At 50.8% G+C, this 19,049-nt stretch overlaps 9 protein-coding genes across 9 annotated transcripts, besides 1 other annotated feature; 6 read left to right on the top strand and 3 right to left on the bottom strand.

The window, feature by feature from the left end:
* Window positions 1–19,049: part of a sequence feature (contig 1.59 1..177453(-1)) that runs on past both edges of the window.
* ANIA_03505 (uncharacterized protein) lies at window positions 77–1,317 on the bottom strand (the record flags this gene model as incomplete). Its single annotated transcript, XM_656017.1, has 3 exons — window positions 77–235; window positions 284–1,116; window positions 1,167–1,317. The coding sequence occupies 3 exons, from the start codon at window positions 1,315–1,317 to the stop codon at window positions 77–79; spliced, it is 1,143 nt and encodes a 380-aa protein (XP_661109.1).
* ANIA_03506 (Zn(II)2Cys6 transcription factor) lies at window positions 4,494–5,789 on the top strand (the record flags this gene model as incomplete). Its single annotated transcript, XM_656018.2, has 2 exons — window positions 4,494–4,572; window positions 4,620–5,789. The coding sequence occupies exons 1-2, from the start codon at window positions 4,504–4,506 to the stop codon at window positions 5,787–5,789; spliced, it is 1,239 nt and encodes a 412-aa protein (XP_661110.1). The 5' UTR covers window positions 4,494–4,503.
* Window positions 6,252–6,806, top strand: ANIA_03507 (uncharacterized protein; the record flags this gene model as incomplete). Its single annotated transcript, XM_656019.1, has 3 exons — window positions 6,252–6,416; window positions 6,473–6,640; window positions 6,702–6,806. 3 exons carry the CDS (start codon window positions 6,252–6,254, stop codon window positions 6,804–6,806), a joined length of 438 nt encoding a protein of 145 aa, XP_661111.1.
* Window positions 7,084–8,051, bottom strand: ANIA_03508 (RTA1 domain-containing protein; the record flags this gene model as incomplete). The annotated part of the gene is made up of 3 exons (XM_656020.1): window positions 7,084–7,529; window positions 7,600–7,848; window positions 7,904–8,051. The coding sequence occupies 3 exons, from the start codon at window positions 8,049–8,051 to the stop codon at window positions 7,084–7,086; spliced, it is 843 nt and encodes a 280-aa protein (XP_661112.1).
* On the top strand, window positions 8,555–9,521 carry ANIA_03509 (RTA1 domain-containing protein; the record flags this gene model as incomplete). Its single annotated transcript, XM_656021.1, has 2 exons — window positions 8,555–8,999; window positions 9,034–9,521. The coding sequence occupies 2 exons, from the start codon at window positions 8,555–8,557 to the stop codon at window positions 9,519–9,521; spliced, it is 933 nt and encodes a 310-aa protein (XP_661113.1).
* On the bottom strand, window positions 9,734–11,677 carry ANIA_03510 (uncharacterized protein; the record flags this gene model as incomplete). The annotated part of the gene is made up of 4 exons (XM_656022.1): window positions 9,734–10,309; window positions 10,431–10,489; window positions 10,734–11,469; window positions 11,525–11,677. The coding sequence occupies 4 exons, from the start codon at window positions 11,675–11,677 to the stop codon at window positions 9,734–9,736; spliced, it is 1,524 nt and encodes a 507-aa protein (XP_661114.1).
* Window positions 15,230–16,048, top strand: ANIA_10419 (lytic polysaccharide monooxygenase auxiliary activity family 9 protein; the record flags this gene model as incomplete). Its single annotated transcript, XM_050611524.1, has 1 exon — window positions 15,230–16,048. One exon carries the CDS (start codon window positions 15,230–15,232, stop codon window positions 16,046–16,048), a length of 819 nt encoding a protein of 272 aa, XP_050467546.1.
* On the top strand, window positions 16,425–17,721 carry ANIA_10421 (MBL fold metallo-hydrolase; the record flags this gene model as incomplete). Its single annotated transcript, XM_050611523.1, has 5 exons — window positions 16,425–16,594; window positions 16,645–16,675; window positions 16,724–16,854; window positions 16,905–17,169; window positions 17,302–17,721. The coding sequence occupies 5 exons, from the start codon at window positions 16,425–16,427 to the stop codon at window positions 17,719–17,721; spliced, it is 1,017 nt and encodes a 338-aa protein (XP_050467545.1).
* On the top strand, window positions 18,243–18,748 carry ANIA_10422 (uncharacterized protein; the record flags this gene model as incomplete). Its single annotated transcript, XM_050611522.1, has 1 exon — window positions 18,243–18,748. The coding sequence occupies exon 1, from the start codon at window positions 18,251–18,253 to the stop codon at window positions 18,746–18,748; it is 498 nt and encodes a 165-aa protein (XP_050467544.1). The 5' UTR covers window positions 18,243–18,250.

Raw genomic sequence — 19,049 nt, 5'->3', positions numbered from 1 at the left:
TTCAGCATGGCCAAACAGAGACCAATGGGAAACGAGGATTTTGGAGGCTTCGCTGCGTAAAGAAATCTTCTCCTACCTAGAAAGGATTGCTGTAATTCCGAAAGACACTCAGTGGCTGCGCGCCTTCGAGAATATTCTCAAGTAATGTCCCATAGTCCCAACCCATAGCCGAAGCCGCAATGGCCGTTAAGCTGGCTTGATCCTCGCGCCCTGGACGGCCAGGCCCAGTCATGTTCTACTTCCGTTAGACCTCTAATTGTCGGTGAAAAAGTAAGCTACTTACTGGCTTCATGTTGATGTCAAAAAGCGCAAAATCGGACCCAGGACTGAACCGGCGAACGTCGACTCGGATCGGTGCCGTAGCTCCTATCAACTGCGCGACCTTCTCACATTGGCGCATTATCTTGCCGTACGCTGGGTCTTTGAGCTCCTCCTCTGTCACAACTCTCGAGTTGGCAGTGACGGCCACCACGCCGTTGTAAGGCGCAATACCATCGTCGTGGTTGAACCGATTTACTGGGACCGTGCTCCAATGGTGCGGATCAGAGGGTGTCGGGGGCATGACGGTGATGGTAGCCTCCTCGCCTGCGAGGAACTCTTCCAACATTACGAGCGGCGACTCGGCAAGAAGGGTCTTTGTATGCTGCAGCAACTGCTGTTTGTCACGGCACACCTTGACCCCATGGCTTCCGCGTCCACGAACGGGCTTCCCAACGATCGGATACCGGTCGACTTGTTGAACGAGCTGTTGTATATTTTCCGAAGTGGCCAGCCAGGACTTTGGCAAGGTGAATCCACCAATCTGGGCTAGTTTCCCGTTCAAGTACGCCTTGTCGTCGAAATTCTCCACCAAACCGGGCGGCTGGCCGACTACGTAGATCTTGTCGGCGAGCGGCGTCAACCTGGCCGACGTCTGAAGGGGATGAGAACTGAATAAGATAGTGTTCGCCCAGAGATGCGTGGCACCCTGATGGACAGCAGAGTAGATGCCCTCTTCTGTGTCGGGAAATGTCCAGCCCTCGTTGGAGGATACAGGGGCTGAAGGATCCGCCTTGATCACCTGGATGCCTTTCTGCTGGAGGGTATAGACGATATCTGCTCCAGAATCTTGGTAGCCTACTCTCTTTCAGTATATCTATGAAAGTTTTGTCCGAATTACTGCTTACCACCCGGTTTTCTAGGCTTTCTGACGCCATTGATGACGGGCGGTTCAATGGCCTGGTACAGAACGGCGACGGTCGGGGCGTTGGTTAAGGTACGAGCATGACGGCTCGGTCCGATCTTCGATGCTCTGCGTACAGTGTGAGAAGCAAGCATGGCGGATTGATGAAGAGGCGAAATAGCAGCTGGACGCTACGTTGGACTTTGACGTTCTTCGCGGGCTCCTCCGTAGATAGTCTCGGATAGATCCGATAGTCGGCACGCTTCGGTTATTCTCCGAGCCGTTTGTATGGCCTGCGTATCAGCGACTGCAAAGTCGTAAAGTGTCAAGCTTTGCACCAGGGAGCTTTGGCATGAGGTGAGGCTCTTCTAGGTTATCTGTATATCATTATCCCTGCCAATTATTTTCTTTACAACCACCCTATTGATGCGGTCGACGTTCATGTTCCGGGTTATGATATCTCCCGTCCAGGGTGATGTATATCCTCAATGGGCATATACATACAGAAGTTCGGTTCCGCTTCTTCCATAGCGGTGTCTGTTGCCGCACTCAATCTCTCTTGAAGGTCCAGATTGCCTTTACTTTAATACTGACCGCGTTTCGCCCTGTGCAGTGGGATCGCTATATGCACATGGAAACGAAACTATGGAAGAAAGAGACCGGCTTCATTCCGCAATCAGCTCATTATCATAACCATTCCCTGTTCATCCCCTGTAGCTGCTCGATAGTCCAATCAGGTCGAGATCTCTTTGTCCTAAAATTGTCGACCACACCACACGATTGCATAAGTGTCTAGAATGCTGTAGCTGCTCTTGATAGAACAACTAGACGTCAGTAGACACCTAGTTGGTTCCTAAGCGTCGAAGCGTCGAAGCAGACTCCTGCTGATCCTCTGTCGAAGTAAGTGTTGTATTTAAGGTACACCGTGTGGAGCCCCAAAACGGCCCCGATGGGCTAGCCTACACATACTGTGGCATCGATTAAATTGTAGTAGGAGAAACAGTCGGCGTGTACCTTGGGTTTGCATTCGCGCCTTTTGGGATACATGATACGCCAGCTTGAAACAGAAGATAGGATGATGAATTCACAGATGGGGCCCTCCTTCGTCTTTCCTCCAAAGTATTGTCGCAGATGCGATTGCATAGGTTTCGTAAATGTACGGCAGGGGATATATTACCTGTCTATTGATATCCGATATCAAGGCAAATGGTTGCATAATTTGCCATCGCTTGCCCGGTTAGCTCAGTTGGCTAGAGCGTGGGACTTTTACCGCTTTATTCTGCTGGTATCCCAATGTCGGGGGTTCGAGCCCCCCATCGGGCGAAACCTTTTTTTTGTTCCGTTCTTTTCGTAGCACTAATTTTCGGCTATTCAATGACCAGTTATATATAGCCACCTAATACTCGATTAAGCGCGCCCACTTGGTCAGGCGATCAGCTACAGTGCGTAAAGTCCATACACCGTCCACGATGCCAAATTGTGCGCCGAAATTTATGCATATAACTTTGTGCTTACTTCGTTCATCTCTTATGGCTTGATGAACAAGCAGTGCATGGATATATATTCGACTTCCCTTTCCATTAGCTGAAATGATAACATGGTTGACATTACTGCTGTCATTTGTCAAGTTCATCATCGAGCGACGGCATTCCCGTCTTTTAAACCCATGTCTTATCTGATCAAGGCCCATAAGCCGAAGGTATCAGGACTCGAATCAGAAACGCCGACTGTGTGTAGTGCTCAAGACATGCAATACGTAAGACTTAAGGTCAATCGATCCTGGTTCGAAGCAATCTTCCGACTACTTTGTCCTACTTTTGTTGAGGCACTTCTCTGAAGGCCTTATTCTTGAGAGTTGATATTTGAAGATTTAGACTTCAACCGGACCACCCTGGTCAGTCCAGTTCGTCTTCCCGAGTTGCACAAGCAGGCTGGATACGCAGTACAGCGTGTCCATGATCAAATCTGAAAATTCTTCCGCTTTTCGAATACGCGGGAGAGGTTTTACTCCTCCGCTAGAACCATTAGAGCATTCAGATTCACAAAGTAAAGTCCGAGGTCACTCAACATGGAGGTGTGATACCACTACATGATAGCATGAGCCAAGTAATCCAATCGGTAGTGCGGCGGCTCTTGCCACCATATTCCGCCGGTGCCGCACTAAAATGTAGTGGCTGGCTCAGTTATAATTTGAGGTATATATACACCGTATAATTGCACTCTAACATCAAAGTTGCCCGGTTAGCTCAGTTGGCTAGAGCGTGGGACTTTTACCGCCTTAATTTGCCGGTGATCCCAATGTCGGGGGTTCGAGCCCCCCATCGGGCGTTTCCTTTTTGGTTTTTGGCTGCCTGATTAGCCAGACTGGTTTGATCTGAAGCTTAGTCGTGTTCATCTTGATCGCTTATCGATTTATCCCTGAGTACAATGGGCAATAACCTTTCTACGGACCAGGCATAATGCATGGTCCCCAGTCCGACGGGAAGGTAGAATAACCTCTATGCCTTTCCCATAGGTGCTGGCTACACAGTTGAGCAAGCACCTTTATCCTTCAGTGCCATTTTCTCTCGGAAGTTGTTACTCTTTTCTATTCAAAATGAGGCAGTATTTGTACTCTCGGTTAACTCTGATGGTTCTAAGTCGCTTCGGTACTTTTCCGAGCCCGCGGCTGGAGCAGTCCGGGAGAGCCTTTAGTGCAGTGCTTGGCCCATTTAACATAAGCATTTCCTGTGCTTTAACGATTTGAGTCTGGGACGTATTGATAGCCGCTGTGCAGTACCTAAGACGGAAGCACGCCGTATTAGGTAGATCGAGTTCAGTTCATCGCGGGTAGTCTAGTATACCGTGCACTGGATGATTGATACCGTCTAGAAATCCGCAATTCGTTGTATATGTTATTGGATTGCCACTGAAGTTACTCGTCAATACGAATATATATAATATTCGTAGACATAATTTTGGCCGTGTACTATAGGTATTTGCCCAGAATTCATAGGCAACTGCCCTAGAACCGACCAGCTCGTATCGTTAGGTCATGTACCCATCCTCGGTAAACTATTTTTCTATCTATTTTTTGTGGTTAGCTGGGTGTTAATACTTCCTTGAGCACACAGACTCGTATTCGTACAGACTGCCTTCTTGAGAACCCTGACTAAACCAAGGCCCGTGCATAGGACACGCTTGGCGCTTTAGAAATTTCCCCAACAAGCTTCCTCAACAGCACGCCATGGTTGCCTAGAAGGCTTGTGCAGTATATGCCGTAACCGTATCCGTTGCTCCCCTCAAGACACTCGCCGCCTTAACGGATACGTGGTCATGCTCCAAGCCGAGCAGTTTGCGCAATGCCGCTCCGCCGCACGCATCGCAAATCAAGACACGGCTGCAAAGCATGCAAACAGCGGAGAGTGAAGGTACGTCACCCAGCCCAGGCTAGCGCTTGCTAAGCTGACGATATTAGTGCGATGAGGCGCGGCCGGTCTGCTCCAACTGCAGGCAGCGACAGGAAGACTGCGAATATGTCACCGAGGCCTCGTTCATCTGGGCCGGGGACAACGCTCCTCGCCGCGGAAGAAGACGCGTCGCACCCCCTGATCTGACGGGAGAAGATTCTTCTGCCACTCCAGAGACACCCTTTCGTCTTCTGGATAGACCGTTCAGCCATGAGACCCCCTTCCTGAATCCGCCGCTGGATATGACCCAGCTGAGGTTGCTTGTTAATTGGCAGCACGAGACCTGCCAATTCTTCTCCCGCAACACAGAGACCCGAGTGGTATGGCAGATCAATCTTGTTGACGAAGCGCTCAGGGCACCGCCCCTTATGCATGGTATCCTAGCAGTGTCAGCGTTGCACCTTGCTCTTTCAAATCAGGGACAAGAACAAGCTTTCTGGCTGGGTCTCGCCACGGCGCATAAAGGCCAGGCGCTGCAGGCACTTCGCGAGGGTCTGAACAATGTCACCCCTGACAACGCTCGGTCGTTGATGGGGTTGTCCGCCTTGGTTGTGGCCTATGCATTCGGCTCGGCCCTGACGAGCGCTGCTGGCTCGGGCTCAGACTCGGACAAACCTTCACTAGCTGCGCTCAACAATGTCTTCGTCCTGTGCCGTGGTGTCCAACAGATCACAAGAGCAGCTTTTGCCTTCCTTCGACAGAGTAATTTCGCGCCGCTCTTCAGCACGGGCGATCAGTCCGTCGCCATTCCAGATCATGTCAAAGAACCCCTGGACTATCTGGATCATCTGAACACAGAGTTTTTATATGCTGGAGACCACGACGCCGCAACGTACACGCTTGTAATTGAGGCGCTGCGGGGTCTCTCTGGTCACTCCTTCTCTCAGCCCAACTCAATGACATTGCCGGTTGGGTGGGCAATCAGGGTGTCTCCAAAGTATCTAGAATACCTGCAAGCGAAACGCCCGTTTGCACTGGTTGTCTACGCCCATTACTGCGCGTTCCTCCATCTAGCACGCGGGAACTGTTTCTTGCAAGGATGGGGTCGATCTGTACTGGAAGATATATTGGAGCTGCTGGACGAGGACTGGAAGGCGTATATCAAATGGCCTATTTCTGAGGTGCTTGGCGAAGGTATAATGCTGTCCCAATCGGCGCTACCCTTATCAACGACCTGATATTCTTTTACATTCACCTTTAATAAGCTATGTAAGGTTCGGAAGGTGTACCTTCATAGTAAGCCCTAGCCACGAAACCGATCGCTAGTTGAGTATCCCGCGCCTATTATTAGGCATAGGCCCAAGAACTCCAGCTACGAGTGCACAGCCTGTTGGCTGGAAAAAAAGGGCAAAAACCGACCGTCGATCACGGCCCACCGAAGCTAGTTGTATAATTGTCCTAATCGGGACAATGGTACGAATGCGAATAATCTCAGCGAATGCTCTGTAAACTAGGTGTAATTATAAACCTGGCCAAATGCATAGGCGAACAATGGAATATAGGCAGCACAGTTGATTTTTTGGAGTGTCAAGAACATAAATAAACAGTTCGTCGTCGATATCTAGATCGTATCTAAAGATTGCCTGACCACGACAGAAAAGTTGTTCAAACCTTCCACCAAGTCTTACCCTTTCTCAACCATGCTTTCAAGACTCAACATCGCTGCAGAGAACATTCCTCGGACAAAGCTCAAGCTGCATGTCATCATAGGCGCTTTGGTCCTGGTAACATTTATCCTCACCATCGCCCGCGTAGCCGACAGTGGCACTCCTCGGGCCAGAACGAATACATGGGGGTTTGCGGTTGTAAGTAACCCGTCTTCTCAGCTCCAATTGCAATACCAAACCCTAACAGTAACTAGTGCATCAAGTCGGCTGTCTTCATGGCTTACCAGGTCTTAACTGCCCACGTCGAGAGCCTGAAACGATGGGCAAATACAAAAGTCAACGTCGTATTAAATATAATCGACACGGTTTTCTGGTTTGCGCTTATCATTATTTCGATCATGGGTACTATGGGGTCGCGCAGTGTCAGTAGTCGTGCGTTAGGGGCGATCATAATTATCCTGGCGATTGTTTTGTGTCCTCTAGCTGGGTTTCTTTCGTGGGTCTGTATTCGTGAGCGGGGGCACTACAAGCAGTATGGCGTCTTGCCTGGCAGAGCCGGAAAAGGAGCTGGTGTTGTCTAGCCAGTGATAAACTAGGTAGTCTATAAAGATAGGTCACGGGCAAAAAATTGAGAGTGTTATGGTTTATCGAGCATGGTTGACATGACAGCTTGAAACCACTAGAGTCTTGAACAGACAAAGCCCTTAGGCCGTTATTCTAGTCCACCCTGCAGCTCTGACATATATGACTCGTAGCGGATTCGGAAGTAGGTCGCCCGTAACCATCTTTCTACTTGAATTTAGTCCATAAATGGTGTTTCTTAACAGTTATGATAGAATACAGGTAAGAAATCCAGCCATCCATTTCAAAAGTTCGTCCGCCCACTATTCGTCAGCATCTCCAGATCCTCAGCATGCTTATACAGCGCCTGTTTCCCCGACACAACATTACTTGGGTGCCAAACGTTTAGGATTACACAGCAAACAAGCATGAGAGATGCATCTAACACGTATATAAACACCTCTTTGCTCTGCAGAACCCCTTCCTTCCCCTGAATGTACTCGGCAACGCGATACAAGGATCTGATTAAAATCAGGAAGCTGACGAGATATAAGATCTTGAGGTATTTGTTCCAGGGCACATCTATGCCCATATGGTGCATTGGGGTCGACAACATTCGGCGGTGGAAAATGATCGAGACAACAATGAAGATGCTGAAGAAGAGAATCTGGACGAAGAGGCCGCCCAGGATCATATTCTCGCCCATTTCAGCGCGATCTTGGGTTTTGGCACTGGCTTGCATTCCGCCTCCTTGATATCTCGTCAATACTCGGCCCTTGCAGTTATTTCGACAAGCTAAAGGTGATGAGTATAGACGTACCGCCGCTCTGCATAAAGAAAGAAATTACATCACCCGCCACGAAGATCTTCGTAAGCCAATTCGGTCTAATAGGCGACAGTGAACCGGCGTTCAGCGTGCGGATGATACGTCCGAGTAGCATGTAGACGGAAGCTGCGAAGAGCGCTGGACCTAGGAGGATCAACAGGCTTTGCCCGATATAAGGGTACATAGTCCAGTTGGGGGTCTGGGTCGCGCTGATGAACCTGCAGAGGTAGCCGATCGCTTCGACTGGAAAGCATCAGTGGCTGCCCTCATTTCTGTACCCATTGAAGGGAAAACATACAGATCCCTCCGATAATGAATGGAGTCATGTACCATGTCCGGTTTTGAATCGTTTGCCACATATGCACAACTGTGGTGAGACCGAAAAGGGCAGCGAAGGGAATTGCTGCGCCCTTGGACGGATCGTACATATAGTACTGGTATCCCATGATGAGTAGATGTTAGAAAGATATTTGACTGGAAAGGCCAATAGATACGGGCCAGGTCCCGTTTATGTATTCGCTGCATCGCTCATGATGGGTGGGCACCAGGTGCACAAGGGAAGTCAGATCGGAATAGAAGCACTCCACCCAGGCATAACCCTACTCGGATCTCCATACGAAGTACGAACTGACGGATGTCCAAGTCCTGAAACCCGAACCCGAAGTGCGTCCCGTCTACTAAAAAAGGTACCAACCAAATTAAAGCGAGGGTTGGATCCACAAGCTAGAGTGGCGCCGCCCTGCCGGATCGGGTTATGGGTACGAGAACGAGAGATTGAATGTATTTGCCTACAGGACCATTTTTTTGCAGCCAGATACTTGTTGGAGAGGGATGTTAGCATTGAGCCTTCGAAGTTTTATTTAAGCTGCGCTCGTCCCAGCTCTGTCTGGGCACTTTGGCATCAACTCAACTCTACCCCTCTTCTCACCCTCTGCAAAGACACTTTACCATGGAATTCACGTTCTACTATTACACTCCCTCAGCGGCAGCTGGAGGCATATTTGCTGGGCTATTCGGCGTCTGTACAATCCTACACCTCTACCAACTGCTCCATACACGGACCTGGTTCATGATCCCTTTCGCTATCGGCGGTGCATGTAAGAGCCTTCCCATTGCCAGGGACATTGCAGGACTAACTCAACCAGTGGAAACCGTTGGGTACATAGGCCGTGTCCTCTCATCTACCGAAGCACCCAACTTTACAAAAGGCCCGTATGTAATGCAGAGCGCTCTCATTTTGATCGCCCCCGCCTTTCTGGCCGCGAGCATATACATGACACTCGGCCGAATTATTGCAATGCTAGATGCAGAGAGATGCTCAATCATACCACTGCGGTTCTTGACCAAGATATTTGTTGCTGGCGACGTGCTCTCCTTCCTCATGCAGGCCTCAGGTACAGTTCTCTTGACCATTAAATACGGACAAAGCTAACGAGACAGGCGCTGGAATCATGGTCAAGGATGAGAAGAGCGCAGATACAGGCGAGAAGATTATCGTCGGCGGTCTGTTCGTACAGATCATCTTTTTTGCCTTCTTCGTCCTCACTGCTGCTGTCTTCGAGGTGCGAATGGCAAGGCAACGAGTGCCGGTTTCTCTTGAACTGCAGAGCATCTGGCGTAGACATATGATGGCCCTCTGCTTCACGAGTGTGCTGATCCTGATTCGCTCGGTGGTTCGCGTTGTTGAGTACCTCATGGGCTACGATTCGTACATGATGAAGCAGGAGGTTTTCATCTACGTGTTTGACGCGCTGCTGATGTTTATTGTTGTGTTCACTCTGAACTGGATCCATCCGAGCGAGATCAATTGTGCTTTGGGTAGAGGAAGGACGTATTTCTGGCGCGTCGTTGCAATCCGCAAGTTCGCTACACCGACGGTGGAAATGGAGGAGGGAAGGCTGTCCAGTCATAAATAAGTCATGGTTTAGATACGATTTACGAAATATAAAGTGATTTTAATCCCCAGATAGTTCAAACTATTACATATCCATCAAGACCGGCCCTGATCGGTGTCTCATATTGGTCTGGCAATAGGAACCCTAACTCAGTCGCATTGTATAGTATATCATCCATAATAAAACCCGTGTTCAGATGTGTCCGTCATTAGCGCAGTTTCTTAGAGAACCCTTTAGAACACAGCCGCCGCCGCCCTGACTGTCAGCGCAGCCAGAATTCCGGAAGAGACCGCAAACACACAGAACCTCAAAGGGACAATATTGCTCGTGCACTGGATGAGACTATGCATGATTCTTGTCCCAACATACGCCCACGCTAGTCCCTGGTCGACAGAATTATCCTCGCCGTGGCGGGCAATCGCGAGAGCCAGTGCAACGGCATAGAACTGCGTCGGCTGCTCCAGGAGGTTGTTGTAGTTGTCGCCCTTCCAGCGCACAGAGGGCGGCGTCTTCTCGTTCAGCTCGGCCTTAGTGATGGCCGGATCGGAGGATTCCTTCAGGTGTCCGACGGCAGGAATACGTGTAGCAAACATCCAGATCTCGACGAGGAAAGTCCATCCGTTCAGGGCAATGACGGGTTGTAGGAGGCCGGGAATGTGGATTGAGGACATGGTTTTGCCGATTTGAGTAGTGGTAAATATCACACCAGTAAAAGCATGTGGGAAGGTGAGAAATGGATTAAGGACGGCATAGTGGTGGTCATATAACCATCCCGCTCGGTGGTTTGATTTCCGAAAGGCCGGTACACTCTGTCAGACTCCGGCGGAGTCCGGAGTTGAAGTCCGAACTTGCCTCTTTGGGCGACGCTGACGCTATTAGAGTATTTTTGAATGACAAGGCTATTGTTTCGAGATGCCGTATATAACATACCGCTCCAAAGCATAGGTACTGCCGCGTCTCAGTTTCAAGAATCTGAAAGCAGCATGTACCTGCCTCAAAATAACAAAAAAAACTTCAATAAAGCAAATAGAATGATAGACTGTTCGTAAACGAAATAGACTGATAGAACCTTTGACTTTGGAAACAGTGTAGGACTTGAGAATGCAAAGGAAGCCAAAGTAGGCTGGATGCTGCTTTTGCATCAGTCCAGCCACGCTTCTACCGCGGGCCTCAATGCCTCCTGTAGCCACGCCTCTTTATTGTACCGCAAGTCTCCATCGAACCCATGCTCACCGTCGTGGGTAATGAGATGAATCTTGTCGTTCCCTGGCTGGCCGGCCGTTACCTTAGCTAGTCGAGTGATAAAGGGCTCTGAATGGTGCGGCGGCACTACAGTATCGTTGAGCCCTTGAATGATGGTAATACCTCCTCTGGGGATCTGAACTCCCTTTTTCAGTTGCTGAACGGGGTATAGTGTTTCAGAGTGATGGGAGTCTCGCGCGTACCAATCCCCCAGGTACCCGTATTCGATCGCGGCCAGCATCAGAGGGAGGTAATCACCGGATGTTGAAGTGATAGGCCCGTCTGGAGCGGTGTCTAGAATCGCGCTGATGATCGATTCGTCGAAATGCTGCCCAAAGGGAGGGGTCGTACGAGGCTCAGTAAAATCCGTGGAGTTCATGTCTACAGTTGGGTACATGCCAATGGCAGCGCGCACGGGAAATCCGACAAAATCTGAATTCGCAAGCTGGAGGGCAGAATTGATGCTCAGCAGTCCACCAGCTGACTCTCCCGTCACGAGGATGTGTGCAAGGTCGATTTCGGTGGGTGTGGTGTACGTCGCTAGAATCTCTTCCACAACTGGAGACTGTAGCCATGCCCAGAAGTCTTTTATGTCGTCATAGATGTCCAAGCCAGTTGCTTGAGGCATCAAGCGGTAATTGGCGCTGACAATAACAGCCTCGTGCTCAAGGGCAAGATCGGACAGCCAGTATGGAAACCAGTCCATGTATAGAGAGTCACCCATTACCTAGTCCTGGTCAGCATTTGGGATTGGATTGAGGATCAAGCCAGGAATCGAGCACCAGTCCACCACCGTGAAAGCGGGCAACTATAGGTCTTTTCCCCTCGTACGTCGTCTGCGGCACGAGAATATCGGCGCGAATTGGATGGTCGCCGACCTGCTTGTAGGTCTCTTGGATAAGATTGAAACCTTGGATCTTAGTTAGGTCGGCCATGGTGAGCTTGTCAGGTTGATTGGGGCTGTCAGATAGTGAGGTCCAACCCTCCCTTTATAGAATGAACCGCCTGGAGAGTACGTGCCGGATCCCTTCGGAGTGAACGACTTTCGCGAGCTCACCAATCACCTTTTGAGTTGTCAGATATTGCATCGTTTCCGTGCTTTCATCTAGCCAATCATCAATCTTTGGCACGGGAGTCTGCAATGCAAAGGCATCCCAGCTGGACAACCTATTGGATAATATGTCATGGATATTGATCCTGGACCCTACGGCTAAACACTAGAACTTGGCACTTCCGCACTTGTAATATGAAGAACGCTACTAAAGATGCCGGGCTTTGCACACCGTGTTGTCTACGGCGCTCTGCCAGGCCCGAGATAAATCGTTGGGGTAAATGGCCCCTCTGCCAACGTAGGCCGCTCCACCAAAAAGCATAAAATCTATTTGATGGCTGCGATAAATACGCCGAAGGGTGAACTGAGTTGTTTGAAGGTTGATTCCTCTCTCTGAATATGGACCTTATCGTGGAGAAAGAGATGCATGGAACTTCGTCACTATGATTGGGGCACAGCGCGGTTGAGAGTCTCAATGTCCGGTGAGGGACGAGAGAATAATAACTGAACAGGTTGAAAGTTCGCATTCCCAATAATGTATGTCGCACCCTATCTGGAAGGTGGAGCCTAGTACGGGAGACACCTACCGGTCCGTGAGAGTTCTTGAGATAGCCGTAGATCATATTTTCTAGACAGTGTAAAGAACCATCAGTTTTGTTTGTGACCGGCTGAATGGGGTTGATCTTTGGATGACCCACGATCATAAGAGAGAGGAAAGGTCAATAAGTGCGTATGCAAACTGGGCGACGACTGAAGCATGCTCCAGTTGAGGATAAAAAAATCCTCTAGAATATCTGGTTACTGTAGGAACACGAGATATGTCAGTAATATTAATTTTCTATGTGCTATAATATTCGCTTAGTGACTTGTTTACCGATGCGAGGAGGAGATTTCGCACTCGTAGATGATATATGCGACAGACTGGTTTCTTTTGCATGGTTTCCGCAGGCCAAGATTCCTGTATTCACGCCAATCGAGCCAGCAAAAACTTCGGTTTCATCGCATCGGGCGACGCAGCTCCGATTTAGAGACCAGTGACGCCTCTGCCTTGGCCAATGAGGAGAGTGCGCTGCGCAAAACCGAATCACCACATAATCCACACATAGCTGTTGGCTTCCGGCCATGATGCTACAGATCCGACACAGTAATCGTTGCTATGGGAAGGCATCAGGTTGACCCTGTGCGGTACGGCTTTGAGGCGGCGCCCGTTGGAAGATACCCCTGCTCGGTCACGTCAAATCCGCAGAGTCTCACCTTGGATCGGCATCTGGATGCAGATTAGCACTGTAGCGGAAGCCGAGGGGACTCGTCAAGAGATCTGCGGGCCGTCCAGGATGATCGTCATGCAAGGGGCGGAAGCCAGCGAACATGGACGGGAGACGACGCGATAGGGTCGATCTCTCTCTCCTGCTTGAAGCAGCGGACATCCTTGCGCAAAACGTGCCGTAACCCCATTTGTCGCTATCAGGGGTATAGCACATAGCAGATACTGGTGCAGCTGCAGCGCGGTGTCTTGGGTGCCTTTGAAAGCAACGGGGCCGCTTTCTTGACTCGATAGGAGGACGCTGATTACCCCTGGGGTATCAAGAGGAGATACTGCGTGTGAGAAAGCGCCGGCAGATGACTTGCACGAGCCTGTATCCACTCCCACTGTCACCCGAACGGCCAAAGGTGTATAGCCTGCGCCGATATTGACCGGATTTTCCGTGACTCTCATGCAAATAGGTCGCGCAGAGTGCTGAAACAGCTGCATTATGAGGCTGGTAAGCAAGCGGTCGCAGCCTGGGTCTGGTAGACCGGGTGCGAAGTATGCTGGGCGTCGATTTGCATTGAGTCAGAATGTGAAGAGTAAGGCCGGATACTTTTGCCGACGTTCGCGAGGATGCTGTGGGGAGAGCTGATAATGGCAGGGTTGACGGTGGAGATAGCTGACAGGCTGCATAAAATATACCCTTGCCCTGACATTTTGCCCTTGACAAGAATGCATGCGTATGTCATTCGGGTACCGTAGAGCAAGGCTCTCATTGGTCGTTCGTGGACGCAACAGCGCAGACATCAGTCTGAACACCAACTGGAAGGAATTGCACAGGCTGTGTTGTTGCGCGAATGAAGGCGTTGTTTCTGAGCTGGAGTCCCCTCTGCAGAAATAGAGTCTGGGCAGTTGGATATAGATCGCCCACGTTCAATGACAGGTCACGACACCACCGCTATGGAGACAAAAATTACTTGAACCTTGCCCCGATCTTCCCCGACCAGGAAATATGCCAGTTTGCCGCCCAATAGCCTAGACAGTCAACGGACACTTTCTGCTGGGCCAATATTAGCCGAAGACCAGTCCAGTGGAGTGGCCGAAGGTTCTCGCGGATGCGAGGTAACTGGGTCGCGGAGATGGAATGGCAAACAGTAGCAGCCAAGGGCCTAGAATTGTGCTTCGTTCAGACAGAGACTGGGAGGAAAAGCCTTGTCAAAACAGGAAAATACCGCGAGTGACCGGCACTGGTACTCGTGGCAGCTAGTATGCACTTCATCTATTATGCTCTCCGTCAACCTTCTGCAACACGCCACCGGGATTGAGCAGTGACAAAATAAGCGGGAGGAGCGGGAGGCAGGGTAGCGGGCACATTAGCTATTGTTTCTGGCTCGTTCAAATGGACTTTTCATGGTTATAGTGTTACGGCTTCCTCCAAGAATGTCAGCCCGTCTGCGAGCAGAGAACTGGGGAACATGCGCCAGCAGGCCTAGGTAAAAATCATAGTTAAAGACTTATCTAGCTGACTAGTCTGTAAACTGGGAGTAACACCATAGCGCCATTTATCGCGTCAACAAGACTGCTACTGCTTTTCATATTCCAGTGGCACCAAACAGATTAAACCGGCTCACATGCACCCACCTTAAGCACTAAAATGGATCATCTGATGTCCCAGGCCCTGGTGGACACTTCGACTGGACTCTGGGCGGGATTTCAAAGTATGAGGGGGGTCGTCGGGTCCGTCCTCCGCCCCTGATATACGATCTCCGTTCCCAATCGGGAAGTCCTGAAGAACGGGCCCGGGAATCGAGGATCAGCCTCCGTGGGGAAATGAGGCTAGTCCTGCATGCCAGTTCTTCAGGGCATTCAGTGGCGGCCTGGGCCAGTGCATTTACGGGATTTTCATATCTGGGCACGAATCATGGTCAAGGCGAAGGATCATGAAGTCCCTTGGCCATGGAATTCCTCCATACACCTCATGTATACAATGGCGACAGCGGATACCGGCTGCATAAACAGGATAATAGCGGTATTCAACTGCATATGGATTCTTCATGTACAAGGAATCCCGTTAATGGATATACAATCGCTGGGAACGAGTGAGGTATAAATCAGAGGCCATGTCCAGGGAGGGTTTCTCCATAACCACAACTGAAACATACTTCAAATTGACATTGAGCCAGAACAATGAAAGGCGCCGGCTCTGCTTCCTTTCTCCTAACCCTTCTCAGCACGATCACCCGCACCTCCGCCCACGGGTATGTCTCCAACATCGTGATCAACGGCGTCTCGTACCGGGGCTGGCTCCCATCCCAAGACCCCTACAGCCCCTCTCCACCCATTGGAGTCGGCTGGGAAACCCCCAATCTGAGCAACGGCTTCGTTACCCCCGAAGAAGCCTCCACCGATGCGATTATCTGTCATAAGGAGGCAACCCCAGCCCGCGGGCACGCCACTGTCGCAGCAGGAGACAAGATTTACATCCAGTGGCAGCCTATCCCGTGGCCTGACTCACATCACGGCCCGGTGTTGGACTATCTCGCCCCCTGCAATGGGGACTGCCAGACAGTCGACAAGAACAGCCTCGAGTTCTTCAAGATCTCCGGCGTCGGCCTGATTGACGGCTCCTCTCCGCCGGGCTACTGGGCGGATGATGAGCTGATCGAGAACGGAAACGGATGGCTCGTCCAGATCCCCGCCGATATCAAGCCGGGAAATTACGTGCTCCGGCACGAGATCATCGCGCTGCACGGTGCGGGTAGCCAGAACGGGGCACAACTGTACCCGCAGTGCTTCAATCTGAAGATCACCGGGTCGGGCACTGCTGAGCCGGCCGGTGTTCCAGGGCCCGAACTCTACTCGCCTACAGACCCAGGCATTCTGATCAACATCTACCAGGTCCTGACAGATTATGTTGTGCCTGGACCGACGCCAATCCCGCAGGCCGTTGAGGTTGCGCAGTCTTCGTCGGTGATCACAGCAACAGGAACGCCGACGCCGGTATAGTATCTCGTTCTCCTATGTTCGTGCTGAGGGCTTGACAGATGCTGTATACTGTTTATAGGCTGGGAGGACTAGTGATTCCTGTTTATCAATAGGGTGCTCTGTTTCGCGCCATCGAAGCCCTACCTTAAGCCTCAGAGCCCTCGTTCAAGTGTCACTGTTTACGCTCTTATGAGTTAGCTTATCGCACTAGCCAAATACATCACTGATTTCGCATGCCTATTATTTGAAATAGTGTCGAGTCGGGGCTGTTCGGAGTATCCCCTGACGTCACACTCACGTGTGGCCATTAACTCTATACCGACTCGGAGGGCTTAACCTCTCACTTAGCACTCTTGAGATCCCTTGCAACCTTGAGACCACTTAGCCAACAACCAAAATGCAGCACATAACAATAGACCCAAAGAAGGTGCAGCCGCCGACCCGCGACGGTACTGCGAAAGATACACCGGAGCACCTGCCAGTCGCCAAAGCCAGCAACACCCACCCGACCAAGCCTGGTGGAGAGAATGCGTCAATCTATTTCGTAGGGACGGCTACTACTATCATGTCAGCTTTTTTTGCTCTATAGCATTGTAGTTATGCTAAGCTTTGGATAGAGAATGGCAAGGGGTCAGGATCATGACGGATGTACGTTCAGCCCTCCCAACACGACGGAGTCCTCCTGACCAGAAGCAGCCAAATTTCCTCCACGCTGGCGACCATGTCCATCTGGGTCCCGGCGTCACATCAGCACGCAGGACGAATCCCGCGGTGGACCTGCACGAGTTGCCGCGGATCGATCTGGTGCTGTTGTCGCATTATCATGGGTATGCCATTTACCCGCAAGCCAGACCATGAACGCTAACCTCATCTGAAGCGACCATTTCGACCAACACGTCGAAGCATCTCTGCGGCGCAATCTTCCAATCGTGACCACTGGCCACGCCAAGAAGATTTTGACCTCGAAAGGGCCGGAGTCTTTCACAAGCATATACGACCTCGAGCCGTTTCAACAGATGATGATAAACATTGCCTCGGAGACCGAGCAGGCGCACACGCCCAGTCTACGAGTTACCGGTATGCCGGGCAAGCATATCCCTATGGCAAAACCGGTTGAGAAACTTAACGAGTTGGTCGGCGCGGTACGTCCACCTGCCAACCTCCCATCTATTTTGCCACCTCCCTCTACCTACCAAAACCTCTTCTGGCAACTTCACCTGGCAACCTTTATTGACTTAACCCCGAGCCTCATTTCCCCATGCTGACAAAACCAGATCCCCCCAACAAACGGCTGGATAGTCGAACTCGGTCACGGTAAAGACGCCTCTTCATTCAAGCCTGGCTACCGCATCTACATATCTGGGGATACCCTGATGTTCGACGAGCTGAAGGAGATCCCCAAGCGATACGGCGAGCATAATATTGACTTGATGCTGATCCATCTCGGCGGGACGACTGTGCCGTCGCCGGCAATGTCCCCGTTAACCCTGATGGTGACCATGGACGGGAAGCAGGGGGTGGAGTTGATGCAGCTGGTAAAGCCGGATGTAACGATTCCGATCCATTACGATGACTACGATGTCTTTGCGAGTCCGCTGAGTGATTTTAAAGAGCAGGTCGAGAAGGCTGGACTTGGGGGCGGGGTTGTGTATCTGGACCGAGGGGAGGAGTATCGGTTTGCCGTGAGGGATTAGTCCGCCAGAACCAGAACTACTCGGTACAGGAATTCTGATAGTACGGCAATTAATCTGCAATCCAGACTAACCGGAAGTCCTATTTGCTATGAGGTTACTGATAACAAGTAAGTTACATTGTAGAAATGTGGCCTGACGCTGTGGAGCGCCGCGTCGTAACGATGACGTCGTCGCCACGCTCCGCTGATCAACCGGACACTGAAGCCAGAATTATGGCAGCCCATTCCGCCAATGGACAACGTCTTTTCGCGTCGTCAGGCATGAGGTTATACAAATTACCCGTGGACTATGGTCAAGGGTTCAACCTGGTTTATTGTTCCACAACGCTTGGTGGGTGGCCGCCCCTGCCTTCTTTGTTGCTCCTGCTTCGACGTTTAAAAACCAAAACCTCGCTCTCAGTATTGAGACAACATATTCTACCAATTTTATATTCTAAAATTTTTTAGGAACCCATTTTTGAAGCCGTGTCTAAAACCATTATCAGCTCTGATATTTCAGCTCTGATAGTACATTGAACACAGAACGCGATATGTCCACCACCTCGCCTACCTCGCCGACCTCATCCACCTCAACTTCGACCTTCGCCTCAAGCCCAACCCTCTCACCCGACAACCTGAAAAGACAACCTCAACCGTCCGCGTCTACAAACCAAGTTCCTACTGTGGGCTCGCTGAAGAACTTCAAACGCTCGGTCTCGTACAACATCCACACATCCGTCCCTGAAGAGGACGCACACGCGCACGCGCACACCACCTCGCCCACTGGATGGACGCTTGACGAAGCCGGCTGCAACCAGATGATGAAAGCGTCGCTAACCGGTCTGCTTAACTGCCAGGAAGTCAAGAGCGGCGCGCGCGAGCGCACCGTGCAGAACATGCTTATGAATACCGAAAGGGATCTCCGACGCGCGCGAAGAGCCAGTTTGAGGACTGGGGCGTTGAGTGCAAAGAGAAGCACGAACGCGAGTCCAGATCTAGCTGTCAGATCCAATAAAGGCTCTCTAGATGGGCCGAAGGGGGATAAGTGAACGAACCAACTGCCGTGCGATGGGATATCGTTTCTTTAAACATGCCGCGTCCAGAAAGCGGATGAGAGCGATTGGCTTGAAACATCTATACTGGAAAGCGACGCAATCACCTCTACAATTCCAACCGCCGAAGGGCGTCTCAGAGAAGCGCCAGGCTCGTGCCCATGGCAGGAAAAGGGGCTCATCCCGCCGTTCATGCAACCGATCCTTCTATTGCTAGTAAAGCCAAGTCTATAGCGCTTCTAGAACAATCAAATTGTGGTAGGATGAATTCTAGGCCATGAATTCTTAGCCTTGAATC

The sequence above is a fragment of the Aspergillus nidulans genome, chromosome II, assembly GCF_000011425.1.
Source record: "Aspergillus nidulans FGSC A4 chromosome II".
Lineage (NCBI taxonomy): Eukaryota > Fungi > Ascomycota > Eurotiomycetes > Eurotiales > Aspergillaceae > Aspergillus > Aspergillus nidulans.
The sequence above is the reverse complement of the archived record's forward strand: the minus strand, read 5'-3'. Positions and strand labels throughout refer to the sequence as shown.